This window comes from Phyllostomus hastatus, unplaced genomic scaffold, assembly GCF_019186645.2.
Source record: "Phyllostomus hastatus isolate PE091 unplaced genomic scaffold, TTU_PhHast_1.1 phas_scaffold_501, whole genome shotgun sequence".
In the NCBI taxonomy this organism is placed as follows: domain Eukaryota; kingdom Metazoa; phylum Chordata; class Mammalia; order Chiroptera; family Phyllostomidae; genus Phyllostomus; species Phyllostomus hastatus.
The window spans coordinates 9,331,966-9,346,807 of record NW_025334033.1 but is presented as its reverse complement, the minus strand read 5'-3'; the positions used below and the strand labels follow the sequence as shown (position 1 = coordinate 9,346,807).

The window sequence follows — 14,842 nt, the reverse complement described above, 5'->3', positions numbered from 1 at the left end:
TCCTGGTCAGGTAACACGCCTGGGTTTCAGGTTCTGTCACTGTCGGGGCGTGTGCAAGAGGCAACTGATCCATAGTTCTCTCTCACATCGATGTTTCTCCCTCCCTTGCCCCCTCTCTAAAAATAAATAAAATCTTTAAAAGAAAAAAAGAAGTGGAATTCTGGGTGTACTTTGAGGTGGAGCACACATGGCGTGCTGACAGATCAGATGTGGATGTGAGAGAAAGAGAAGAACCAAGGATGACTTCAGGGGTTTGAGCCTGAGCTATTAAACTGAGATGGGAAAGACTATGGATGGAAAAGGTTTTGGGGAGATAATTAGGATTTTAGTTTCTGTCAACCTAAGTTTGAATGTAAATCTATGAGAAAGGTCTGAGGTGGAGCCATAAATTCAAGAGTTAGACTGTAAGTGATATTTAAAATCTTGAGACTAGAAGACATAGGTCACCAAGAGAGTGAGTATGGTTAGAAAAAAGAAAGAGGTACTTGGACTGTGTCCTGTGCCACTCCAAAGTTTTAGAGGTTGGGAGATGAAGAACTTCATGTTATACCATAATTGTAATCTTTTCAATTACATAATTAAAAAATAATTAATTTTCAGAACCCAGAGAATTCTAAAAGAGTGGACATTGGCCTTTCTGCAGGACTAATTTTTTTAATTAAAAATTTTATTTTAAACTGTAATTTTTTTGTTATGAATGCACTTTTGCAACAGCGTGGATGGACCTGGAGATTATTATGCTAAGTGAAATAAGCCAGCCAGAGGAAAAAAAATACTGTGTGATCTCACTTATATGTGGGTTCTAATAAACCAAATTAACTGCTAAACAAAAAAATCCCCAGAGGTTTGGATACATGGAACAGACTGGGGAGGGAGGGAGGAGAGAGGACTAGATGAAAGAAGGGGAAGGGATTAGCCAAAGAGCATGTATGCATAACTCGGAGACATAGACAACAGTGTGGTGATGGCCAGAGGGAAGGAGGGTGAGGGCTGGGTGGAGGCAAGCAAAGGGGTGGGGTAAAATGGGGACATCTGTAATAGTGTCAACAATAAAAATAAAGTTTAAAAAAGTGCATATCTTGAAGGATTTTAAGACATAAACCTATGAGGAGGGAAACATTCCTGGATTATCACAGGAAATGACTAAATAGTTCAATTCATAAAATCATCAATGATGGGGCTTTTGTTTATTCTCAGTTGACAAACAGGATGCTAAGTGTTCACTGTGTGATGGGCTGATGCAGGTGATAATGAAATAACATTGGATGTTTGAGTTGCAATAGAGTAAGAGTTTATTAATATGGCTAAAATTAGTGGGAAGGCTACTCTATTTCCAAGTAAGACAAATATATCTAATACCATCATTCCCTTGTAGAGGAAGAAGAGGTGACATACACAGTCATTGATCAGTTCCAGCAGAAGTTTGGTGCCGCAGTAAGTATTACCTCAGTCATTCCTAGTTTTGTCTGCATATGAGTATCATGTCTACGTCTCACGAATTTTTCTCTTACTATAAGAGAAATTGATCATTGATGTTTTCTCTAATAATTTAACAAAATATTTGAGTGCCTACTGTATGCCAGGCGTTGTTCTCAAGTCTGGGGTAAAACAATAATCAGTTTCCAGCCCATAAGGAGCTTACATTTTAGTGCAAGAAGATAAATAATTATATCATTTGGTGATAAGATTTATGGAAAAAAAAAGTGTGGTGTGGTGAATAGAGTGACAGAGAGTTCCTGTCTGTAGACAGAGAAAACCTCTGTGAAGAGATGACTTTGGAACACAGACCTGAAAGAAGAGAGCCAAGGATGTGGCTACCTAGGTAAAGAAATTAAAGGAAGGTGTAATTAGCAAGTACCAAGGCCCTGAAACTAAAGCACACTTGGCTTGTGTGAAGGAACAGCGGGGAGGTCAGTGTGGCAGGACCACAGTGAAAAGTAACAGAAAATGAGAAGAAACAGGAGGTAGATCAGGTAGGGCTTTTTAGACATTATAAGGATTTTAAATTTGGCATGTGAGATGGACAACCATTAGCACTTTTAGAGGAAAGCCAGAAATTCATTTTTAGTTATATTTTAAAGAGACAATTCTAGATGCTCTGTCTGGGCAGATTCTCTATAACCATTTATTATTTTGAGGAATGGCAGCCTAGGGTACAGTTCACAGTTGGACTTCTGGGAGTCATTGTGCTTTCTTGTTTATGTGCAAGCTTACGCTTGTGTCTGCATGGATGCATTTTTAAAAATGTTCTAAAGATTTTATTTATTTGTTTCTAGAGAGAGGGGAAGGGAAGGAGAAAGAGAGAGAGAGAGAAACATCAATGTGTGATTTGCCTTTTGCATGCCCCAACTTGGGACCTGGCCCGCACCCATGTGTGTGCCCTGACTGGGAATCGAACCAGTGACCCTTTGGTTCACAGGCCAGCACTCAATCCACTGAGCCACACCAGTCTGGGTGTTTTTTTTTTTTAATTTAAAAATTCTATTCTATGATTATGCTGTTACATTGTCCTGATATTTCCCCCATTGCCCCCCTCCACTCAGCACCCCCTACTCCCTCAGGCAATGCCCCACCATTGTTCATGTCCAGGGGTCATGTGTATAAGTTCTTTAGCTAATCCATTTTCCTACACTGTACTTTACATCCCCACACCTATTCTGTAACTACCTATTCATACTTCTTAATCCCCAATCCCCTCACCGCTTCACCCATTCCCTCTCCCTTCTCCCATGGGGCAACTTTCTGGTAACTTCTCTTGCTGTTAAGGGTCTCTCTGTATCTTTAACCATTGGCCTTTTAATAATGATGTATCTTGGAGTGGATCTTTTTGCATCCATCATAATTGGGACTTTGCATATCCTGGACTTACATGTCTCTTTCCTTCACCAAATTAGGGAAGTTTTCTTTCACTATATTTTCAGAGAAGTTTCTGATTTCTTGCTCTTCCTCTTCTCTTTCTGGCACCCCTATGAAGCAAATGTTGGACCTCTTAAAGTTGTCCCAGAGGCTGTTTATACTATACTCATTTTTTGTATTCTTTTTTCTTGTTCTTTGTGGTTGTTTTTTGCTTCCTTATGTTCCAAATCATTGATTTGATTCTTGGCTTCATCCACTCCACTGTTGTTTCCCTATAAAGTGTTCTTTATTGCAGTTAGTGTATCCTTCATTTCTGACTGGGTCTTTTTTATGCAGCTGAGGTCCTTCTTAAGGTCCTTGAACATCCTTATAACCAGTGTGTTGAACTCTGCATCTGGTGGATAGCTCATCTCCATTTCATTTAGCTCTTTTTCTGGAGTTTTGATCCATTCTTTCATTTGGGCCATGTCTCCTCATTTTGTCAACCTCCCTGTGTTTGTTTCTATGTATTAGGTAGAGCTGCTTTGCCTCTATGTCATGCTACTGTGGCCTAATGTAGTAGGTGTCCTATAGGGTCCAATGGCATAACCTTCCCTGTCACTCAAGTGGGGTACTCGCTTGTGTCCTTTGTGTGGGCAGAGTACTTGCTCTTAGTTGAGCCTTGGTTGCTGTTGGCAGATCAATGGGAAGGATTTACCCAGGCCAGTGAGCTGCAAGGACTGGCTGTGACCACTTAACACCAACCTGCACCCTCCGTGGAGGATCAGCTGTGCAGGGGCAGGGTGGTGCTCCAAGGTAGTCTGTAACTGTCTACTGGACGTTTGGCCCTGGGGTTTCCTGGGTGGTGCAGGTCAAAGTCAGCCCACCTGTGTTTTGCCCAGGGCACCCTGCCTGAGCTGTAAAGCATTCTGAGATGGCTGCTACTTGTGTTGGGCTTGGAGATTCCCAGGTGAAGCCAAGTTGTGACTCTAATCTGGCTACCACTAGGCCTCACTGAGGCCAGCTGTGGCTTGTTGGATAGGATTTAGGAGCTAAGACCAGCCATTCTTATGGAAAAGCAGCTTGGATGGGCCCATAAATTGGGTGAGGTAGAGCCTCTGTAGATCTCCATAGTGGGTCACACTGCGTTAGCCTGGTTGATGGAGCCTCGGATATGGTACCAGTCTACTAGCTCTTGTGGCGAGGACTCAGCAAAGGGACAATGACCTCTGCTCACCCCAGTGCCAGACACTTCAGTCTCTCCCTGTGTACCACTAATGCCTTTCAAGCTGCCACCCTGGTGCTGGAGCACAGAGAGCCAGTCTGAGTAGGGGAGTCTGTGTGTGGGTTCCCCAAGAAGAACCGCTTAGGGCTCCAACGGCCTCCTTCACCAACTCATTCCCTGCTGGTTTTTGCAGCCAGAAGTTGTAGGGACTTATCTTCCTGGCACTGGAATCCTGGGTTTGGGACTTGGTATGGGTCTGGGACTCCTTACTCCCAAGACATCCCTCTCAAATTATCCATGTGGGTGTGTGGCCAGCATGTTCCCCATCCACGCTCTTCCTATCAGTCTGGGTGGATGTGGTTTCTTCGATTCCGTCGTTGTCAGACTTTCATTCAACTGGATTTCTGATGTTCCTGGGTGATGGTTGTTCTTTCTTTTAGTTGTTAAGTTTGATGTAGTTGTGCCAAGAGGTGAGCCATGTCTGTTTACATTGCCATCTTGACCAGAAGCCTCATGGGTACATTTTTTGAGAGAGTGTTAGCTTCTCACAGAATCTTTTTTTAAAAACAGCTTTGTTGAGATATAATGCACGTGCCATAAACTCACCGATTTAAAATGTACAGTTCTCTAACTTTTAATGTATTCAAAGAGTTGTGTACATCTATCACCAAAATAATTTTTAGAACATTCGAATACTCCCATAAGAAACCCCATACTCCTTAGCCATCACCTCTGACACCTCCCTAGCCCCAGATAGCCACTAATCTACTTCTGGCCTCTATGGATTTGAGTGTTTTAAGACATTTCATAAAAATGGGACCATATAATATATTTTCATTTGTAGCTGAATTCTTTTGCTTAGCATAACATTTTAAAGGTTCATCTATGTAATAGCTTATACCAGTATTTCACTTATTTTTATTGCCAAATATTCCTGTGTATGGATATACCACATTTCATTTATCCTTTTGCCATTTGAGGGACATTTGGATTGTTTCTACTTTTTGGCTATTATAAACAGTGCTGCTGTGAACATTCATGTACAGGTTTTTGTGTGGACATATGTTTTCATTTATCTTGGATAGATACCTGGGAGTAGAATTGCTGTTGAATTTTTTAAGGATTGGCCATACTGTTTTGCAAAGCTGCTGTACCATTTGACACTCCCACCAGCAGGATGTGAGGGTTCCAATTTCTCCACATTCTTACCTGAAGTGTGGAGTTGCTATTAAACTGAGATGGGAAAGAGTATGGGTGGAAAAGTTTTGGGGGAGATAATTAGGACTTTAGTTTCTGTCAACCTAAGTTTGAATGTAAGTCTAGAGATGAGGAAAATAGTCTCAGGTGGAGATATAAATCCAAGAGTTAGCCTCTGATGATATTGACAGCCTTGAGACTATGTTGCCTGTCATTTTGATTATAGTCATTCTAGTAGTGTGAAATGGCATCTCACTGTGGTTTGGATTTGCATTTCCCTGCTAGCTAATAATGTTGACTATTTTTTAATGTGGCTTTTGGCTATTTGAATACCTTCTTCAGAGAGATGTCTATTTTGCCCACTTTTTTTTTTTGAGACTTTTTAAAGTTACTTTATTGTTGTTCAATTGCAGTTGTCTGTATTTTCTCCCCACCCCTCCCTGCCACCCCCATCAACCCACCTCCCTCCCTTGCTTCCATCCTCCCTCTTGGTTTTGTCCATGTGTCCTTTATAGTAGTTTCTGACTTTTGCCTATTTTTAAATTAAGTTATAAGAATTCTTTCTATATCAATATATTGTTTAAAGGGTCCATGACAACAAAAATGGAATAAGAACTTTTGTTTTGGAAATTTGAAGAGGTAGTTGGAAATTCTTATCAATAGGGAAGTCTAGCCTTTATTCCCAGTTCTGCAGCCTTCCTGTTGATTGAGGATGGAACTAAACTTCATTCTCCTTTTTTCATTGGTGATAAAAGATACTCAGGATGTAGAACACTTTACTCTCTAAAGCACAGGTGACAAACACAAGTCCCGTGGGCTGAATCCGGCCCTCCACCTTGTTTTATCCAGTCGGCACCTTGTTTCTACCCAGTGCCTGCTGAGCTCCTTGCCCCTAGTTAAGGAGCAGTTACATTTATACAGTCCTAAAGTTACATTCGGCCCTTTGAAGGCAACTGCGAGGCTGATGTGGCCCCTGGTGAAAATGAGTTTGACACCCCTGCTCTAAAGGAAGATACTGTGTTAGTGTAAGTTACCATGCCCTTGAATTCTTGAGTAATTTACCTACCTGTAAAATACGGAGTATCTTGTATCATGCAGATATTTTTATAGATTGTAGATTAAGAATCCTAGAGTTATATAAACTTTTGAAATACTTTTATATATCTTTTGAAATAGGGTAAGAGTATAGATAATCAAAGGACCAACATATGTTCCTGGGTTACCACTCTTTCAGTTTTGAGTAATTTAATGAATCCAAGACTTGAAGGGACTTGTTGAATCCTTGTTTCTCTGATTCTGAGCAGTAGATACTGTGAAACTCAGCTGCTACGTGAGTTCCCTTCAGGTACAATAAGTTGCCCTGTGTTACGGTGCTATTCTTTGATGCATCTTTCTCTGTTGCCTCAGTGGTAACAAAAGATACCAAAGTTTTCAGTTCTTACTAGCATTGGGGATATGAATGATTTATTTTCCGGTTGTGGAATAATTTTGCGAAAACTGAAAAAAGGATCACAAGTGTTTAGTGGTGTGGCGTAGTGGTGGTGGTGGGGGGGTGTGTGTGTATGAAGCAGACTCCTGTTTTGGATTAGTAAGATTCTGTGAATTTAAAAAATGTGATCTACTTTTTTTCATTTTACTTGTGTCATCAATGATACCATAATTGCAAAATTAATTCCCTAGAGAATTATATTTTCTTCCTTTTCTTATTAGATGCTCCACATCAAGAAGCAGAGTGTCTTGGGTGTGGCTGCAGAAGGAGCAAATGTTTGTCGTCATGGGAAACTATGTTGGCTTCAGGTAAAAAATAATTAAAAAAAAACTTTATTTTCAAATAATTGTAGACTCACTGGGTAAATTTATTTTAATTGTCTTCTGTGTGTCACCCAAGTATCACTGTACTGTAACTTATGCGGAACATCTTTCACTCTTTTACTATTGAGTTTATTCTTTTCAAAAGAAGAATTTCTGTCCACAGATTCGCTTTTATAATAGTTATTGCTGTCCCACAGACCCTGGCCTTCTTTCCCAGCTCTGTTCTCTTGCCTTAGATATATGAAGAGTTCTTCATCTTTCCTTTTGTTTGGTAGCTTTCCACAGCAGGTTTCTACCACATCCTTTTTATTTTCCTGGACCTGAGAGATGTCAGGTAAGGATCCCCATTATATCAAAAGAACTTTGTAGTGAGCCTTGCATAGCTAGAGGTTGGGTAGCTACCTTAGCATCAAAGTGAGCAGCTTCAGCATTTAAGGGGTCAAATACCCGAACAATGTCTTCTATCCTTTGAGTCAAGACGTACCTCCACCTACTGAGATGATATTTTTTATTAGGATTGGCATTCTGCCCTTTTGACATTCTTCTTCTGGAATGTTCACCTTCTCGAAGGGAAATTAATGGAGGTATCAAGCCCAGTTTTGCTTAAGGATTAAATTGCCTCTCTTGTTCCTTGCACTGTCTTGGTAAACCTTAGCTTTTAGATGACTAGGTTTGTGTTAGCAGCACCAATGCAAATTACTTAAACCTCCACAAGCAACAAAAACAAAAGTAAACACATGAGACTGTATCAAACTAAAAAGTTTATGCACAACAAAAGAAAAGATGAACAAAATGGCCCTGGCTGGTGTGGTTCAGTGGATTGAGGGTTGGCCTATAAAGCAAGGGGTCACTGGTTCAATTCCCAGTCACGGAATGAGTACCTTAGTGGGGAATGGGTGAAAATGTGAAGGGATTTAAGAAGTACAAATTGGTAGTTACAGAATAGTCATGTAAAGTACAGCGTAGGTAATATAGTCAAGTAATAACTATGAATGGTGTCAAGTGGATACCAGTTTTATCGGGGTGATCACTTTGTAAGTTATATAAGTGTCTACTCACTGGATTGTATATCTGAAACTAATGTATGTCAACTGTAATTGAAAAATATAAAATTACTTAGAATTAAAAATAATAAGATGAAGCTAGCAAATATTTGTTAAGAGTTAAAGTTTTTTTAATATCCTTTGGCTCATTTCTCAGGGCCACTTCTAGGAATCTATCCTAAATAATTCAAAATATGAAGAAAGAATATGTGAGAATCTATTTCACTTAGCATCATTTACAATGGTGAAAAGTCAGAAACCATTTAAATAGTTAATAAGAGAAGTCATAGTACATTTTATAACTTCTTATGAATGCCGAAAAATGATGACAACTGTGATATAGAAAAATATTTGAAAGTTCATTAATGGAAAAAGCAGGGTATAGATTTGGATGCATATTATTGGAGCCATGTACATTTTTTGCATATGAAAAATAGAAGGGAATATTGCATGGCATGCATTGATGTGCTGAAAAATGTGTAGCAGCCATCCACATGCCTGGCTCTGTTCTAGTTGCATGTGTGGTGGTGAGTCCAACATAATCTCTTGTTTCATAGAATGTACAGTCTAGCAGAGAATTATTTTCCAAACTTTTAGTGTTGACTCAATTTTTATAATTAAAAATATAGGGAAAAATAGCAGGGATTGATTATTTAGATGTCAAATTCTAGCAACTATCATGAAGGATCCAAGAACAGGTGCCAGGTAGGCCTGGCAATTGTAGCTATAACAACAGTTAGCTCCTGAAATGACACAGATAGCATCAGCCTGTCGCATGGCTGGCTCCCTAGACCTATTTGCATTGTTTTTGCCTTACACTCTCTGACTCAGTAGATTATCTAACTGTACTGCTTCTGTGACTTTTATGATCAGAAACAATCAAGAATTCTTATGATTGTATGAAATTGATTTATAAAGCAGTGTTTCACATCCTGCCATTTGTGCCAGTGTACTTGTTGACCTTTTTTTCCTGCTAGGGGACTGGGATCTTCTCTTATGAGTAATTTCACATAATACTTAACCCATTCATTCCCATTAGGTAACTCAGAAACATAAAAAAGCATTTTGTGTTGTTAACAAAATACTGTTTATTCCCCTTAAACCTCTAATCCCTGGGATATTAGAATGCCATAGGTGAGGCTGGTAAAACACAGTTGGGACAGTGAAAAGTGAAAGGTTAAATTACCAGCTTGTCTGTTTCTTTTGAAAATTATAGTCATACTGTCTTTTTTTAAAACTTAAGATCACTGTAAATCCAATTTCTCTAAGAATATTGAATGCCCTATTGTTTACTTTAAAAGTGAGGCTGTTAAATATTTTATCATGTCTCTCTTGGCCCTCAAATTCCCTTCCCTAGTTCTTTCTTACTCTATAACATGTGGGTCTGGGTGGTTTATTGTAGGTGGCTACAAATAGTCGTGTCTACTTATTTGACATTCTTCTGCTGGGAAGTCATGCTTTCAACAATGGACTACAGATGGTATTAGAAGACAAGAGAATTTTGAAGGTGAGTGTGTAAGCAGATTCCTCTGCTAGTAAAATTTGCAGCCAGGTTCTAATTACTCTGTCTCTGTCTTTTGATATGTTAGGTTATCCATGATTGCCGTTGGCTTTCTGATTGCCTCTCTCATCAGTATGGAATTTTGCTGAATAATGTCTTCGATACACAGGTACATGCAAGGAAACACTGGATTCAACCTACTGCACGTAGCTCTTCTAGAAAACAGGCCTTGTCTGATGAGTGGTCGAAAGTCTTTTTGTGTGTGTGTCCCATTCCCACTCATTTCTCATGTAAGATGTTTGTATAATATGTGAGATCATTTGATGAACTCTAAAATCACTGCAGAAAAGTTACATAAAAGTATTTAGGATTTCCCCCCTTATTTTGCTCCAGAATTTGTTAAATAAGGAGCAAGCTCCATACTCTACAACATTTAGAAACTTGAACAATTTGGGGGTCATTCAGAGGTCTGCCATGGGACACTTAGTATGAGGTGAACAATCATATCTCTGCCTTTTCCACATATGTATGAGTTAAAGCTTGTGGCTAGTTGACATCTAGCTCAGGGATGCAGGTTGTCCTAGATGTGCCCCAAAAGCCTATTTTGGCCCCCATATAGCCTGAAGATATGTGATTCTTCTCTGCTCTAAAGGGCCCCAGGGAAATGAGAAATTCTTATACTATACTATCTCTTAGAGCATGATTTGCCTGTGAGAGCAGGAAAACCACTAGTTTTCATAAGGTTCTTCTAGGTTTATGCTAGTGGAAGGGAGATCTTGAATATATAAGCCCTAGAGCCTTTGGAGAGGGCTTAAACTAATGAATTGCCAATTATTTTTGAGTGGAAATTCCTAAAAGTTCAATTTTCTAGTTATTATATGTGATTGAGTTTGCCCTTTATGTATCTGCTCATTTACATGTTCCTTTGGGCCTTCTTTCAGGATCTTTCGCTCTATAGAGATTGCCTTTGTGCTTACTTCAAATGCAAGATAATTGTTCATTGTTCCCTTGACCCCATGTGTATTGTGTAATGAAGTCACAGGCATATTTTTCCATATTTTTCTTTTCAGATTTCCATAGAGCAAGAAACAGGAATTGAGAGTTTTCCTAATTTGTTTTCCTTTAATACAATGTACTAGTTTTCTCTTGCCATTGTAACAAACCACAAATTTAGTGGCTTAAACAACATTAATTTACTCCCTTACAGTTGTGGAGGTCAGAAGTCTGAAATCATGCTCATTGGGTTGAAGTCAAGGTATCAGCAGGGCTGGTTTCTTCTGGAAACTCTGATGGGGAAGAGTCTGTTTCCTTGCTTTTTCCATCTGTATTCTTTGGCTTGTGCTTCTTCCATCTTCACAGCGCACCACTCCAGTCTCTCCTGCCATAGCAAAGTCTCCCTCAGCCTCCCTCTTATGAGAATACTTGTGATACATTTAGCCCCTGCCCCTGGATAATTCAAGATAATCTCCCTATCCCAAGATCCTTAATTACAGCTTCAGATTCCATTTTGCCATGTAAAATTACGTTCACGGGTTCCAGGAAGTGGGATTAGACCTCTTTGGGGACCATTATTTAGCCTATCACACACAGATAAATAATTATTTCAATTCCTAATTTTATTAACTTTCCTTACCAAAACTTTACCAGAGTTGTTAATAAAGTAATAAAAATAATGCTTGAATTTCATCATTCCCTATTTTCCAGAGGCACCAAAAAGAAATAAATAGCCATAAAGCAGGCAAATAAAAAAGTGGAAAAGAAAGTAGATAAGGACACATTAAAATTGGTGATCTTTTTTCTTTTCTTCCCCTATTTTTTCAGAATAAGTTTACTGTATCACTTTAAATTTCCATGTGGATTCTTGGAGAAAATGGTATTTAAAGACATTTCTCTAAATATAGTTCTTCCAGAAGATGGCTCTGTGTATACATTCTATAGATTGGTCTCTTTGTCTTTTTTTTTATTGCCACAGGTGGCAGATGTCCTTCAATTTTCCATGGAAACAGGTGGCTTTCTTCCAAACTGCATCAGTACTTTACAGGAGAGTTTAATAAGACACCTTAAAGTAGCCCCTAAATATCTTTCCTTTCTGGAAGAGAGACAGAAACTGATTCGGGTGAGTATTAAAGGATATCCCTTATGACATTAATTTTTTCAAGGGTTTTCTGAGTGGGGTTATCAGCATATTCTCCAGAGAAACGACAGCTGCCGTGTAAGCATGGGAACATTGCTAAAATGTTAGTTGTTCCTAATGGGAACCATTTGTTTCTGCTCTCGAGTAGATAAGAGCCAGGATCCAGATTCGTTGTTTATCAATTTAAAAGCAGTCTGAAATACATTTTAAAGCTGGGACAAGGGATGATTATTAGGTTGAGAATTTGGACTAAGCAATAGAACAAAAATAATCCCAATTATTTCCTCTCAAAGTAAAGTAGATTTTATTTACCTCTTGATAGTCTTGCATGCCAAACTGGGGTCTAGACCATATGGGCTATAATTTTGTCCACATAACCAAGTCTGCTGCCTCCAGTTTTTTTTTATTCAAGTACAGCTGTCTCCATTTCCCCCCATCACTCTCCACTGCCCCACTGCCCCCCACTTGCACCCTCAATCCTACTCCTCTTTGGCTTTGTCTGTGGGTCCTTTATACATGTTCCTTGACAGCCCTTCCCCTTCTTTCCCCCGTTAATCCTCTCCCCTGCTACGGCTTCCATTTTTAAATAAATTCTGATTTCTCTGTCTCTCTCCCCCATCCTGTCTCCATCCCTCTCCTCCCTCCCCCTCTTTCTCCCCTACCTTCCTTCCCCCTCCCTTCCTCTCCTTGTCCTTTCCTGTCTCCCTGAATCTTCCCCCCAAATTACACACACAACACACATAAAGTGGGTGCGTGTTCTCCAAAGCCTAGCCACAGTGTGAAAGTAGAAGGTAATAACTGATGAAAATGACAGTAATAGTGTTTTAAGTTAAACAACACTTAAATAAACAATTATTTTCTTTAAAGTTTTGCTTACTATTCACAGAAAATTGTTTTGGTGTCTCTAGGAGAATACAGAAGTGTGGTTTACACGACCTCTTTCACCCTCCTTACTGAAAATTTTGGCTCTAGAAGCCACCTACCTGCTACCCCTTCGCCTGGTGCTCCTAGATGAGATGATGTCTGACCTAACCACCCTAGTGGATGGGTACCTGAACACCTACCGAGAAGGGTCTGCCGACTGGCTGGGAGGTGCGGAGGTAGGTGCAGCTCTCTGTGGTTGTGTCTGAGAACTTCTGCTTCTGTCTTATTCTTCTTGGAGGGGGCAGTTATACACGCTCTTCACAGCTGCAGCAAATTGCATGAGGCAGACTAGGTGACAAACATTTTTTAAAGATTTTATTTATTTATTTTTAGAGAGAAGGAAAGGGAGGGGAAAGAGAGGGAGTGAAACATTAAAGTGTGAGAGAAACATCAATCGGTTGCCTTTCGGGCACACCCCAACTGGGGACTGCGCCTGCAACCCAGGCATGTGCCCTAACTGGGAATCAAACTGGTGGTCTTTTGCTTTGCTGATTTGATGCCCAACCGAGTCATGTTGGTCAGGGTGTGATAAATATATTTGAAGGGGTTATAGCTTGGCCTTCATCTCCTTGAGCACTTTTTCACAATATTAAATTATATTTCCAATAAATATTTCTATCAAAGAATGGTTAAATTTAAGATTTCATTAGTTACTTTATGATGCCAATATAATATAAGAAAACTATATGCCAGGAGTTGAGAAACTATTGCCTAAGGCTAAATCTGACCCATGGCCTATTTGGTACTGCTCACAAACTAGGAATGGTTTTTACCATTTTAAAGGACTAAAAAAAAAAAAAAGAGTATGCAACAGAGACAGTATGTGGCTCACAAAAGCTAAAATACTTACTATTTGGCTCCTGACATAAAAAGTTTGCAGGCGGCTAGATTCTCACTTAGGAATTCTGATGCAGAATCCTAAATACAGCAGTAGCATTTTTGGCACGAACCCCAGCTGGATTCTACTTGCAAGCATGATTTAATCTTAGGAAATTTTTCATTTTACTAGAGCTAAGAAAGTCTTATGATTATTCCATAAATGCTAAAAAAATTATAACTTTTTGTATCTTGCTCTCATTGTTTATCAACAAATAAACAACAACACCAAAATTCTTGCACACCTTGTTTGATTGGAGAGTTTTAAAGCTTTTTATTTATCATTGTAAAACCAAGGACAATTTAATAACTTTTTTTGTATTTTGCTTGCACTGTTTAATGCTAGAAGCATTTATGTTGTTTTGTATACATTACTGATTGAAGTTGGAATACATATGCTAACATGATAAAATATATCTCAAGCAAGAAGACTACATAATGTTTGATCGGGAACACTAAAAGCATTCCCATAAATAAAAAGAAAAACATTTTAATGTTGACTATTACCACTACTTTACTATTTTTTGAAGTTATTAACCAGTGAAATTTTTTTTAAAAAACTATACTTTTTAAAAAAGTTTTTATATATTTATTTTTCGAGAGGGAAGGGAGGGAGAAAGAGAGAGAGAGAGAGAGAGAGAGAGAAACATCAATGTGCGGTTGCTGGGGGCCAAGGCCTGCAACCCAGGCATGTGCCCTGACTGGGAATGGAACCTGCGATGCTTTGGTTCGCAGCCTGCGCTCAATCCACTGCGCTACACCAGCCAGGGCAAAAAACTATAATTTTTAAAAAATGAACTATAAAACTTGAATAGGAGGAATCAGAATTATGACATGCCTATGGTACAACTTGAAAACTGAAGAGAATCAACTGAAAAAGATACTTCAAACAAAAAAACAATTTGGTAAAGTGGGAACAAATGTAAAATAAAAATTCATAGCTTTCCTATACCCATATACCCACCTAGAAAATATAATGAAAGAAAACATCAATTTATAGTTGTAACAAAAAAGGTAAGTCCATTTATTGTTGGACTTACTTGTAACTCAGAAATAAGTCCAACAAGAAATGTGGAATGTAGAGATGAAGAAAATGTTAAAATATTACTGAATAACATAAAAAAGAATTTGAGTGGAAGCACTAAGTATTTTAGCTATCAGTTATTCCTAAATTAACTTTTGAATTTAACTCTATTCCAAGAAAAATATTAACACCAGCATTATTTTGGCAAACTGCAATTATAGAGTTTATAGAGATCAATAAAAATAAATAATTTCTGTCAGATATTGAAACA

General features: G+C 38.8%; 1 protein-coding gene across 2 annotated transcripts in view; it reads left to right on the top strand.

Moving 5' to 3' along the window:
• Window positions 1-14,842, top strand: part of EXD1 (exonuclease 3'-5' domain containing 1) — a 33,639-nt gene that overhangs the window by 9,290 nt on the left and 9,507 nt on the right. For both annotated transcript variants that reach the window (XM_045823604.1, XM_045823603.1), the window contains 6 exons: window positions 1,376-1,434; window positions 6,968-7,054; window positions 9,515-9,619; window positions 9,702-9,782; window positions 11,586-11,729; window positions 12,656-12,847. In XM_045823604.1, the coding sequence (XP_045679560.1) occupies window positions 1,376-1,434; window positions 6,968-7,054; window positions 9,515-9,619; window positions 9,702-9,782; window positions 11,586-11,729; window positions 12,656-12,847 (668 nt within the window). The remainder of the gene's footprint in view (window positions 1-1,375; window positions 1,435-6,967; window positions 7,055-9,514; window positions 9,620-9,701; window positions 9,783-11,585; window positions 11,730-12,655; window positions 12,848-14,842) is intronic.